Here is a 13,803-nt window from a genome sequence, read left to right as displayed (position 1 = left end):
CTGTTTTAAATATATCTCAATTGACCAACTGTGGGGTTTTAATTGCACAAACCCAGCACGGCTATTCAGTGTTCTGGCACACATACTCACACGGCTATGAATGCAGCTTTCCCAAAGGCTTACACATGTGCAGAAACACAAAAACACACACTGTAGAAGGGCCTGGTCTGGCTGGCAAGCTCATCAGTGGCTCAGTTAGCCATGGAAAATAGCTGCCTTTACACACTTACACTTACACACACACATATATATATACACAAGCCAACAAGCATCAGCACTTTCCACCAGTGCCTCTCAAAGGAAACCATTACACTGCAGAAACCCGCAGGAAGCCAGGCAGAAAGGGGATTTTCTCAAGCACTTTTCCGCGCTCTCTCTCGACAAAAAAAGAGAGAGAAAAAAACCTAACTTACACTAAGCTACTTTTCCGGAGAAGAAAAAAAGATTACAGTCAGCCAGGCGTCTAATTCACCTGTGACCCAGTAATTCATTTGGCTGATAATCTGCTATTGCAGGTGACACTAACAATCAGTGATATGATGGGTAGAGAGGAGAGGGGGGTCGGGGAGGTATGGGGTCGGGCTGATTGGTGGAGGAGATATTTGATTAAATTCTTAAAATGAATAATGCATTATGGAATTGATCCGGACAATACCCCACCTTGAAGAGATTGGAGTGGGATTATAGCGGGAGGAGGTTTCAGAGAGGTTACGACAAAAAAAAAAAAAAGGAGGTTTTGTAGAAAAGTGCACTTCAGCATCAAGTGGTTACCTGCTGCATGATGACAGAACACAGAGTGAGTTACATTCACTGTAATGGTGTGTGTGAGAACTAGTCCTGAAGGTGTATTGCACATGTCCATAGGTTTGTCAGAACAACCGCCTTGAGGAAATCTCAGCGAAAGTAGTTTTAGTTTTTCTGTTCCTTTTAAGTTAAAATGCCCCGATGCGTAGCTGACTCTTGAGAGTGCCAATTGTATCCACAGTAGCAATTCTAATCACTTGTTACCCTTTTACACTGAGGGTGACATGATACAATTGATGCCACTCTCTGAAGTCTGAACAGCAAATATGAATATGAAGCATAGACTACAATAAGAAGAGGATGAAGCCAACTTAATGTCACTTTTAAGGGTTTTTGGAATACCATTTTGACTACTCATGTTTGGTAATTGGGTATTTTTGAATATACAGTTTTGGTTCTTTGGAGCCAATTGTTCCCATATTTAGATTTGAGTTTGGACACCAGAGGGTCAAGTTAAGCAACATCTATTAGTTAAGGGGACAGCAAGCAGACAGGAAACAATCAAACCTGTCACCAAAAGCAGCCCCCCCCCCCCCTCAACCCTTTAAACAATGGCTAAAATCAAAACAACAGTGCTCACATGAATAGCTTCTGACTGGGTTATTGTTTGATCATGCTGCCTTTGCTCTACAGTTCTATTTATTTATTCTCCCATTCTTGTTTTCTCTGTTTATCGCTTTTCTCCCTATCTTAATTGTTTTCTGTTCAAAAGCCTCCTGTGGACAGGTGTTGAGAACTAGCATGCTTGCTAAAACACTTAAACAATGCATCTGGTTCGTCCAATGTATCTGTGATGTCCATGCCAAATAAAGTCTACTATTATTATTAATTAAGATTTACCATTATTTAGGGGCTTAGTAATGTGAAAATTGATCCTGTACAGTTTTCATGACCCATAAGGACCCAAATCCTTCTTTTGTACTGGGTTTTTAAAATAATAATCAATAACAGTAATTCTGCAAAGTTGGACATTTTGACATGGGCTTCCATAGTGGTTGACCTGTTTGGAGACAGCACAAAGTGGCCACTTATGGAACTGCAGTTTTGAGTAGATGCTTAAGTTCCCCCTGTGCTGATTGATTTCAAATATAATGCTTAGCTAAGCAAAGAAGCTGCTCAACAATGGAAAGAAATATTTCCAAAAAAAGAATGCATTTTTTGTTTGTTTGTGTCACTCCAAATTTTCTGCAAGCTTTTTATATTTTGTTGCCTAAAAATATGTCTACGGACAGTGTTTTAATGTTCAACTATGCATTTATGTGTACATATAAAAACTACAATTCATGTTGTTTTATTCTATGTCGTGTGCATGTATAAAGAACACAGAGTGATTGTACATGATTGTGTAATCATTTTTAAATGCATTGTGATTTCTTCATGGTCACAATATGAACCACTGTAAATACTAATGAAAAACCAGTGATTTATTGGCACTGATCTCATCGTCTCTAATAAAGCTTTCCTGTCATACTTCTTTTAGACATAAACTGTGAACTCTTCTCGTGTTACGGTGTGGTTTTGCCCTGGAAAAGAAGGGCGTCTCCTCATGGCAGCAGGGGCAGACATCTGCTCAGCAGTTTTTATAAGTAATTAGCTTCACTGCTTAGATTTAGTTGGTTGCCTTTAATGAGCGTGCACTATTCCAACAACTATTTTCACAAATGACTGCATACTGCCTCACAACAAAAAACCTCGAGTGCACTTAATTTCCAACAACAGTATAAATTCATTGGCACAAGTCACTTTATTGAAGAGTATGTCAACACAGAGGGGGGGAGGGGGGGGGCGAATGTGGGAAAACAAAGTCATTATCTGCTGCTTTCCTACAGTAAACAGAAGTTTGAAGTACTGTCATTCGATGAAAGTGGTATCATTACTGCAGGAGAGGCTTTGAATAGAGACAGGAATGTTTTCTAACACATTCCCTCAGCCTGATATGTAACGCTGTTAACAGCCCGTTCATGGGGTCTTTCAGATGCCATGTGAGACATGTGTAGTGTTAACCTGACATGGCTGACTGAGCGCTCAGTTGTCAAAAAAATAGCACTAGTCTGTTTAAACTTTCTATTCTCTGGGGTCAGGGACCATTAATCTCCCTCAATTGTCATCTGTCTGGCTCCAACACGTTTTACAAGTGTGCTCAACTTCACAGGATTTCGGTTTTAATAAGAAAAGGCAGGCAGAGCTGTTCTTTTAAAGCTTTGAATGCAATCGTGCCTTGTCTGTGCGTAATTTCATGTTAAAGAACCATTATAATTCATTATGACCTGCCAAATGTATCAGACTTCTAAAAGGCAAACCCCATTCAGGTTTTGGAGTTCTGCCATGAAGTATATTTTCAGGAGCTATAATATTAAAAGCTGCCATGGTTGCTTTAATGATGAGCTTGATTTGCAGGCTATGTTCACATACAAGCCAAACTTTAATATCCTCTAATATCAGCATATTATACATTCATTTTCCATGTCACTACTGCCTACTAATCCATAACAAGTCCTTTATTGTTGTTGTGATGTGGCTCTAGCACTTAAAGCAAATTTCCCATCTAGAGGTGTTTTATTGCAGCCAAAGTAAAAGCATTTTCAATTATTATACAATGCAAAAAAAAATGTGCTCTATCCTATCTAGCCTGATGTTTTATTGTATCACTTTAGCTCTTAATGGGGCATGAAATGCTGGGGCCACCAGTGACAGTTTATAGGAGAAATGTTAAAAAACAAAATCAGAGGCTCAGTAATCAAGTGAATAATAAGCATGGCTGTCAAAGCACAGACATTTCAAATTAGAGAAATAAGTTGAAATCAATGTGAATTTATGAAAAAGTGTTTCCAAAGACACTCTGCAATGCCTGATGGGTACAGGGCGGATAAAAGAGAGGCAATGAGAGGATTTAGAGAGGCAACTGGAGGTTCACAGAAGCGTAATAGGGCAATCCATCAAATTCACTCTTTGTTGCCTGCCTGGCTGGAATGTGAAATTAAATGCACATAAATGAGCATAATTTAAGGCTGGCTGGAATGGGGGCCGAATGGGAGAATGGCAAAACTTCTGTACACAGTATATCATATCATAACCACTGAGGTTGCAGCATAGAAAGTTAGGGTGTTACGACACATCATTCTGTAGCTGTATTTTCTCATACACAATCACCCCTCCATACGCCCCCACACGCAGCGATGCCAGTAGCCACCCCTCAAGTTCCCACTGTTATGATTGTTCCCTCTCCATGCGCTCGCTTGTCAATGTCTTGATTGACAAACGTCAAAGCTGTCATCATTTATGCGGCTCATTCCTCTCTGTTGTGACTGGTAGAGTCACACCTCTGCAGACAGTCACAGACTTTTCACTGAATTTTTCAGGAGAATTCATTTCGCACACGCTAACATCCTTAAGCATGAATCTATCTTTGACCCACTTATTCTAGAATTATTATACAGAATTATATAATGTGGCATTACACTTTTACTCTCTATGTATGCATATTGTATGACATAATTCAAATGAAAACTAAAAAGTCTTTGGCTTTTCGTTTTCAAACTTGCCGTGCTAAAAAGTGATCATAATTCAAACCAACTCGAAAACGAAATGGCAAAGTGGACGGCGCAGGAAAGTGACATCAGACTCCTGCTCCCAGGCAGGTGAACGTAATATTTACAGTCTGAGACGAGCGGGTAGAATGCGCACTACGATGAGTGGCGGGGTGAATCTTTAACGCTGGTACAAGCTCCAAACTAGTTGTTGCCCTGATTTTGATTCAATTTTAGCGTTGTAGTTGATTATTCTTTTAATAACTACAAAACAATCTCTGAAAGGGAGAGAGAGCTCATGCAGTCGGTCGAGAGGGAGAGTGTGTGCCATTATGCACAGAGGATGAGAGAAGCTTTGTGTACAGAGCTGGAGAGATTATTTGAAACAGAAAATTCAATCGATAATCTTTTTTAATGTAACTAAGTTAAGCAGAGAAGACAGTGATCTATAATCTATCAATAAACCGGTCTTAGGAGACGTCTGTGTGAATTTCACGGCGTGCAGATGCTGAGTGACTCTCACGGTCAGAGATAGTGGGCATGGTGTCACGCGGGAGACTTGGCAGCTCGGGTTATAAAGCTGCTGCTTCATGCTCGCTGAAAGTTCAGTGTGCGCTGAAAAAAACATTCCGATCACCACCTGTATCACAGTGTGAACTAAAGTCTGCCCTAGTGTTAAAGATTCACCCCGCCACCCATCGTACAGCGCTCGTCTCATAGACTGTAAATATTATGTTCACCTGCCTGGGAGCTGGAGTCTGACGTCACTTTCCTGCGCCGTCCACTTTGCCATTTCGTTTTCGAGTTGCTTTGAATTATGATCACTTTTTAGCACGGCAAGTTTTGAAAACGAATAGACAAAGACCTTTTTGTTTTCATTTGAATTATGTCATACAATATGCATACATAGAGAGTAAAAGTATAATGCAAATTGGATGACTGAATATTCATTTTAAATATAGGTCAAATAATGCTCCTATATTCTGAAAATTAAAATGTGTTTCTGTTATTGTATTTTCATTTTAAAATTAGCTTTTTCATTTGAATTATGATACAGATTTAGCGGGGCATTTTTTGAAAATGATAAAGCAAATGTAATTTTCTTCCTCATTTTAATTTAGTCAAAAAATGTGCATTTTTGAAGTTGAAAACTAAAATTCAAATTAAATAAATGAGTCATCATTTTATTTTTGAGTCAAATAATACACCCATATTCTGAAAATTGAAAAGCATTTCTGTTAATGCATTTGAATTTTCAAATTAGCTTTATCATTTGAATTCTGATCACTAATCGCTTCCATAAGATTGTTTCCCCTGTATTGTTAATCAAAAGAAAGCTGCTGGTGTAATCACTTTACAGAGCAGGATGAAGACCCTTAAACACCCAAATGCACTGATTGAGATTCTTAGTGTCCATTAGTTTAGATGTTCATAGCTGGCTGTGGCTAACATGGCAGAGCTTAAGAGCCAGCTGATTCCAGCTCTTCAGGAGGACAAGTGAAGCTGAGGTCGCTCCTGCTGACTGTCTGTGAATGGGTGAATGAGAAGCAAATTGGAAAGCACTTTGTCCGTTAAGGTAGAAAAGCACTATTTAAGTGGACTTTAAGTGGAGTCCATTTGCGAGTGAGAGATAGTCACTGATTGTGAAAAAAATAATTACTAACAGATCACACTGTACGTAAGCTGGTTAAAATCAATGCATGTTCCAACCAAGACCTCCTCTCAAAGCGCACTGCATTGTTTATAGTCCAATTAGCAACTGGAGAAGCGATCGTGTGCTCTGATCAGAGGCGAAAGCGAAATGCACTCCATTCCTCTGTATATGTCTGCAAAATTACTGCTGTCCCTTCTGGGTTCATTACATCCCACGGAGGAGCGCCTGTTCATCTGTTTGTGGGGAGTCTCAGTTTAACTGGAGGTAATCACTTAATGACATGATGGGACTAATAATGATGACGATGATGCTTTTGATGCTGATGAAAATTATGACAGTGATGGTATTTAGGGTGTTGTTGATAGTGATCAGAAGTCTCACAAGAAGCTGTTGATGTTGCTGAGGATGATGACAATATATCTAAATAAAAAAATAAATCTGTGCACTGCCTGTCAGCACCTGTGTCCGATCGGACTAAATGCTGGTCGTTAGCTTACTGACATTAATGAATTGTAGTGTTTTTGTGCATAAACACAAAAAAAAAACAACACATAAACCAAAGATTGGACAGCTCTGAACAGAAACCACAACAAAAAATTGTTCAGTTTGTGTAGAATCTGTAAACAGAGATTAAAAAAAGGCAATGAAATAAAGAGGTTCTGAATAAATCTGTATTTTTCCAGGAAACAACACAATAACATACCTTAATTAATTAATAATTAATAAAAAAAACTTTTATGTATTGACTGTTCTGACATTTTGAGTTGACATTATTCTAATTGGACAAGAAAGTATGCCTCCATTGGCATGGCATGCATCCATTTGAGTAGTAGATCTAATCTTAAAATAGAGGAGAATGGTTTCATGCTGCTCAGAGCTATGGTAGCAGCATCATTAAAATCTCTCACACTTTCGGCCTGGCAAGTCTGGCAGCGAGCGAGGAACAGAGAGATGTCGCTAGTTTGACAAATTTTAGTATTGCAGACTTGAACAGCAGTACTTTTCAGCACTTGTGACATTGGCTGACATTGGCACAATGATGGTGAGAGAGGTAAAGTGGCCTTCAGACAAGAGACAGTCCTTATCTGAGGACTGTTACTCACGTATGTTATCACTGCTCAGCTGTCCACCCAATCACTACCAAGACCTTTCTTGGATATCTCTGAGATTGCTTCTTGTCAAAGTGTGTGTGAGTAAGTGTGTGTGTGTGTGTGTGTGTGTGTGTGTGTGTGTGTGTGTGTGTGTGTGTGTGTGTGTGTGTGTGTGTGTGTGTGTGTTGGTCCTCCAGCTCTCTCTCTCACGGTTTCCTCTTTTCCAATGCCCATGCTTCCAGACCCACCTCCCTGTAAATACTATTACCCCCCCCACCCCCCCCCACCCCGACCCCCACCTACCCCAAGCTTTTTCTGGCAGTAAACTCGTGCACTTACAGAAAATTCCCACCACATTGACACTCATCCAGCTAAAAGCAAGTGGCTATGCCAGAAATATGTCAAGTCACCGCCTTTTACACATCATGATTATTGACAGGGCAGGATTAACTGGGGCTGGGATTCTCCATACTTCAGCAGTTCATAATTGGAGCGACAATTCACCGTGGAACAGTGGCTGCTCACACTGCCTCCTGAGATGTGGCTAATATCTGCCAGTCAAACACTTCTTAAATCAGGTAGACAGCAGAATGTGAGATTCTGCGACCAGCACAAAATGCACCATTGTATGGTAGAATTGACACCTACACAACTGTTATACAGTTTAATGCGGAAAACCATTGAAATAGTCTATTTAGTTTTCTTTTTAACATTAAAATGAATTGATCATTTCATAAGTGGAAGTTTAATGAAATGTTAACTGAGCTAGTGCAACATTCAAAATGATATTTGCAGGCTAACAGACAGTTTGGTGAAGGCTCCCTTATACACTGCATGTATGTGATGGTTATTCTTAGCACAGGGCTTTAACGGCCCCCTTGGTTTCTTGCTTGGGATCTCTTTGTATTATTATTTACTCATAATAAATGCTCCAATGGGTTCTAACACCTGGAGTGAAGCGGTGTCCTCCTCTTCCTGATTCCAGTGAGACAACATTAATGATTTCCATTTCTCAAAGACTAGTTTTCAACAGGTAAGAGTTAAAAATTGGGGGAGCCACTGAATAAAGTCACACAATACCTCATACTACCTACTCTAGGTACTCCTCTGTGCAAACCCCTATCCAATTTTCTCAGATTGTGTGTGGGTGTGTGTCTGTGTGTGTGTGTGTGTGTGTGTGTGTGTGTGTGTGTGTGTGTTGCTGTGTTTGTGGCAAAGAAGTCTGCGGTTAGAGATGGGATTTTGATCACGTCGCTCTCCATTGCCCCCTGAATCAAAGATGCCTTGCTCTCTCCTTTTAGTGCAGATCGTGTGTGTATTTGTGAACATGTGTATTTGTGTGTGTTCATCAGGTTGCTTGTGGCAGCTAGAGGATAAAATGGCCATTATAGTCGCACAGTAAAACCCCCTCTGCTTGTGTTTTATTTGATTGAATACATTTTATTGCAGCTTTATGGAAATGGCCGGACATGTGCCATTTCTGTGCTTCCTCAGATGAGGTCTTTTGTTTGTCACAGTACACGGCACAGCACAGAAAGCAATCTAAATTCCGAACCATGGCCAGTAATAGGAATGCAAACGGAAAACTGCGTTACGCGTTCATCCCAGATTGCAGAAAGCAAAGGCAGGATAAATGAGGCTGTGATTAGAGAGAAGAGCTTTTCCAGGGGCAGCTTTCCTCTCCCTTTATACCACAAGAACACTCAGTAATAGGTCTGCACTGACAACAAACCACAGGTCTGTCATTAGTGGGGTGTCTTCAGCCCTCTTCACTGAGGTAAGAGAGCACAAATCTGATGCATCCAGCACCCATTCATAACCTAATTTGCCTCCTTGGTATGCGTTTAAGTAAAGATTCTCTATTTATCACTTTTATGAGCCTTGCCGATTCCTGATGAATTTTGAAGATAATGACTGGCTACTCAGACTTTATCCAGGAGCCTTTAACTGTTTTTCTGGCTCCATCATCTACTACTCCTCCTCCTCTCTCTTCTTCTCTCTCTCTCCATCTGTATGCATTCATGTCCCATTATTGCATGCTACTCACTTTATACCTTCCTGGGAGTTTTAGTGCTGAAGTCTCCCAGGTTCCTGTTGATCCTTGTTGCAGACTGCCTACTGCCAGGAACCTCCAACTGCTACTAATATTATAATTAGTAATACTTACTGTTTCATTAGTCATGGTTAACTACTATTATATTTGCATTGCTACTATTGTCTGAAGTAATTTTTGTTGCTGGGTGTACATCTCTGTCCGCCTATCTGTCTGTCTGTCTGCCTGTATTTGTGTCCCTCTGTTAGTCAGATTGGTTGCCTGGATGTTTATCTGTCTGCAGTTTTGTCTGAACGTTTGTCCATCTATTTTTCTCCCTTTGTGTGCCTGTCTCTGTCTGCCTTAAAGTCCGACTGTCTGTGACTGTCTGTCTGTCTGTCTCCATGCACCTCTATCCCCCTTTTTGTCTTTTTGATTATGTCTTTATCCGTCTCTCTCTCTCTTTCTTTCTCTCCTTCGATCCCACCTCCCTCGTTGCAACAGCTAGTTGTTCACTCAGGTTCTGCTCAAGGTTTCTGCCTGTTTTTTCTCTTGCCAAATGTTTGCTAATTTCTGAATACATTTTTTGGTCTCTCTTAATAACATAACAAATACGGTCTAGAACAATGCTCGTGAAGAATGATTTATACTTCAAAGAGAATCTTTGTTGAAGTCATAATGATCACAGATTTGGCTGAGCCTTTGATAGAGTTGCTTTCCATGAAGAGATCTCTTTTTAGCCAGAGGTAATTCTTCTTTATTCAGTGATCACAATGCAAGCTGAAAGGGTATTAACTGCCCCTGGGAATCATTCAAAAGTGCAGTTGCAGGTAAGACATGAGTGACAAAGTAAGGCTAGCCTGTCATCCTTTGACAAGCAGGGCTTGAGGGTGGGATCACTTACACCTGAGAGATATCTTACCCTGTCGTACTCCTTCTCACACCTCCACTCTCTCACTTCCTCGTCCTCTCAGCCCCTGTGCGTGCTCTCAAATATTCATGACCAAGCAGCCAGTGTCATCTTGGAATATCTAAATGGGATGCCCAAGGCGGAGGGAAATCATCCGCCTATGAAATTCTCCACGAATGTTAAAGCAGTCATCTATAAACCTCGCTCCATCAGTTCCCTCCCCCTCATGTTAAAATTTCCTCCCATCTTATTTCCACTCCAGAACTCTTATGCTAAATTGTCACTGTGGTGTATCAGACAAAACGGCCAATTTGTAAAAACATTTTAATACATATTCAGTGGTTACCATGTGTGCTGTCTGCTTTCCATTGCAGCGAATCAGCTCGTGGCACAACATCTGCTGCTGGAGCCAAGAGTGATATGTAAAAGTTTTGACAGCTCACACACGCAAACAAAGTAAATTTGCCTCAATGCAGCCTCTCTCTCTCTCTCTCTCTCAAATAAAAGGCAATATTAAATGACTGAGGCCTGGTTGAGTGATTCCCGATCTGACTCTTTTAAACAGATTGGGGCTGACGCATTGTGCCAGCTCATGTTCTGGGTCATGCATGTGTCACTTGAGGAGTCTCTAATGAGAGCCAGACAAGAGCACTGTGCCTGGCCGAGCAGAGACGGCAATCTAATAGCCAACCACAGCGTGTTAGAACTGGTGCCTGAGAAAATAACAAAAGAAAATATGATTCTCAAGAATTGAACAGTCACTGCATGATGTCTACCTGGAGAAACAGAGAGGGAATTATGTGCAGTGTTTTAAAATGGCAGAAAAAAAAATGTCTTGATATGCCTTCTTTTTTTTTTTTTTTTAACGGTCACAGAAAGTTGTGATGTAGCTCGTTTGAAAACTTCTTCTTTGACAGCTATGGGTGGCAATGAGTGAAGAAGGCTCGACAGCACCTGTCCTGGTTGGCTGTTGGTTCAGCCTTAAGCTCTAAAAGCCGGGCTAGAGTGAAATGCTGTGGTTGTCTATCAGTGATGGCCCTGACAGACTGACAGGAGCTACTGAGAAATATAACTCAGAGAGAGCCAGATAGTGAGGCACAGGATGGACGACATTTAAAAAAATTCTAAATTCTAAAGTAACTTATAAAATAAAATATTACCCAGTGTGCATACGAATGCCACTAGGGAGCAGCTACCTGCAAAAGTTGCCTCTTATAATAAAGTCATCCTCAATAAGTTGAATTTAGTGGTGAATATTTCACCAGTTCTGAGGGAAACATCTTTGTATTTGCTGCTGGGCTTCTTGTTGTGTGTTTAGTGTTCAGTTAAACCTCTAGTGGCATCTCCATACAGAGCACAAGAAATACTCCCAGGATGGGGGCGGGCAATGAACAGAGTTTACACAGCGTTTGGCTCACATGGGTGTTGTTCAACATGAATATTCAAAACACACCTCAGAATAAACCATTGTGTTCCCATTCCAAGCTAATTTCATCTGGGATTATGTTGCAAGGCTATATTCACAGAGGTAAATAACTACAGAGCAGACACACAAGTTTATATCACTATTTAAAAACCAACTAGTGTGCTACATGATGCAACGCACATTTAAGTAAAAACAGACTAATGTAGGGAATTTGTCTTTCGCATTTTTGCCATGTTTTTCTTTACGTTTGAAAAGGAACAGAGGTCAGAGGTCAGTTTTTCCTGCATGCACTGCTCTCACACTGCAAAGATAGGTGGCTTATAAATCATAAGATCACATGAAATTTTACAAATTTCAACCCTTAGTCCTTTAGTTTGTTGATTAAATGCAAATAAGCAGCAAACGCTGGAGAGTGTTTTCAGATCACATTTTTGGCAAACCAGTCTATCCTGGCACAGCGCTGTGTTAGATAAATAAATTACAAGTTGGATGAATGTGTTATCAGCAGGTGGACTTTCTATTAACCTAAAATCTGCTTTTCCTTTTGTTACCAGGGGACACAAGTACAGGCCCACTTCTCTGAGGGGAATATTGTCTGCAGTAGGTGCAGGTTTTTATCATTCAGGTTTAACAGTAAAATAAGTCTACATATTGAAGTGATGTTTAACTAAATCATGAAGCCCAGCATTAGACACAGTCTTACTGTAAGTGCATAAAAAAATACTTATGCCAGACAAAATGAAAAAGCAACCATGCTTGTGCTACTGCTGGCTTTGAGCCACTAGATAATCATTTGCACATACTCTCCACTGCTATAATGGAGTCCTCACTCATCGTAAAGCTCATGATTGTTTAATTGCAAGTTATGCCAGATTAAGATTTTGGCAGCATTGGGTGAGTGGGTTTCTTGATTGAGATCATGCTCACACCCTTACTGAGGAGCATGTTATAGAGTCCTGTTTAAGATGTCTGAATCAGAGGGCACGGCCCATTCAGGATTCTGACAAGACTCAAAGCAAAGGTCTTGTTCTGAGAATAACTTAAAATAAGTGACAACAAGGACAGTGCCTTGTTTACTGCCAGCCAAGCATTCAACTCTTTGCACCTCCGAATCTGTAGGATACATTTAAACATAATGAGATGCCGCTGCATATTTCTCTTAGCTTTTCATGTTCTTCCCCTGTAAAGTTTAAAGCTCACTGCTGCAAAGCCAAAACTTCAAAGACAACTGCTTCACAACCGGCTTTGAACACAATCTCATCATTAACTTTCTCGCTCACAAACCTCATGCAGACATACACATAGACAGGGAAACACAATAACTGTTTACTCACAGATTCCTGGCTCTTGTCCTTTGCATCATACACAGTCAGCTTGACTAGTGTCTCCGGGCTGGCAGGATACTCTGAAGGGAAGGTCACCCCCGTCAGAAACAGCGGGTCTTTGTTCGCCTGTCAGACAGAGGGACAGCACAGAAACAGGTTGAAATACTCTGTGTGTGTGGTGTGTGTGTGGTGTGTGTGGTGTGTGTGTGTGTGTACCCTCGTGCATGTTTGTACTGCAACACACGTGTTCCTTAAAAAAAGCATTTAAGCCAAAGGGAGAAAAGGAGGGAGGGGGGGACTTTGGTAAATGAGCCAACAGCTGGGCTCAGCCTGTCCTCCTCCTCCTCTTGGCGTTTTCTTCCTCTTCCTCTCTCCTCCCATGCTGAGTCTCCTGGGCACAAAAAAAAGGAGTAGATAGAGCTCTCCATGGTGGGTCTACCTGCAGCTCTGGCATAACTACAGTCTCCAAGCTTAGACTACAGGCCAGGAGCAACAATTGGTGACAGGTAGGTTGGCACAGCGGCAAAAGTATTAATCCATTGCTCCAAGCAGCCAGTGCTGGGTCTTTAAACAGACCAGAGGGCTGCATGGCGTTTGCTAATATTCACTCACAACTTTCCTGTAATCACAAAGCCCAGTCATCACTTCTGCACCTCCTGAACTGCAGGGCTAGTTTCTGCCATGGCCTGCACAGATTTTGCTTTCACTAGACCAACAATAATGTCCTACCTTGACACATGTGTATCTGGTGTTTTCTGTAGATTTAAAACCCTCTCTAACATCATTTGAGTGAGGACCTGACTGTCAGTTGTTTCACTGTTCAGGAGGAATCCTCTTTCCAACATGCATCAGTGCCTCAAGAAATAAGGCCACCCTTCTCTGCCAGTATCTGAAGTTGTTCTCCAGTTTCAAAAATGCTTTGCAAAAGAGGCTTTTCTTTGATTGTGTTTAATTGCGCTGTGCCTGTACAGATAGGATAGCTGAAAAGAGCCAGGAAATGGGAATGACAGAGATACAGATGACATGCATGAAAG

The 13,803-nt window shown here is 41.0% G+C and overlaps 1 protein-coding gene across 4 annotated transcripts in view; it reads right to left on the bottom strand.

Moving 5' to 3' along the window:
- The window catches only part of inpp4b (inositol polyphosphate-4-phosphatase type II B), a 137,307-nt gene that overhangs the window by 99,128 nt on the left and 24,376 nt on the right, over window positions 1–13,803 (bottom strand). For all 4 annotated transcript variants that reach the window (XM_065957099.1, XM_029276189.2, XM_065957100.1 and 1 more), the window contains one exon: window positions 12,779–12,895. In XM_065957099.1, the coding sequence (XP_065813171.1) occupies window positions 12,779–12,895 (117 nt within the window). The remainder of the gene's footprint in view (window positions 1–12,778; window positions 12,896–13,803) is intronic.

The sequence above is a fragment of the Labrus bergylta genome, chromosome 1 (genome assembly GCF_963930695.1).
Source record: "Labrus bergylta chromosome 1, fLabBer1.1, whole genome shotgun sequence".
Taxonomy (NCBI): Eukaryota; Metazoa; Chordata; class Actinopteri; order Labriformes; family Labridae; genus Labrus; species Labrus bergylta.
The sequence above is the reverse complement of the archived record's forward strand: the minus strand, read 5'-3'. Positions and strand labels throughout refer to the sequence as shown.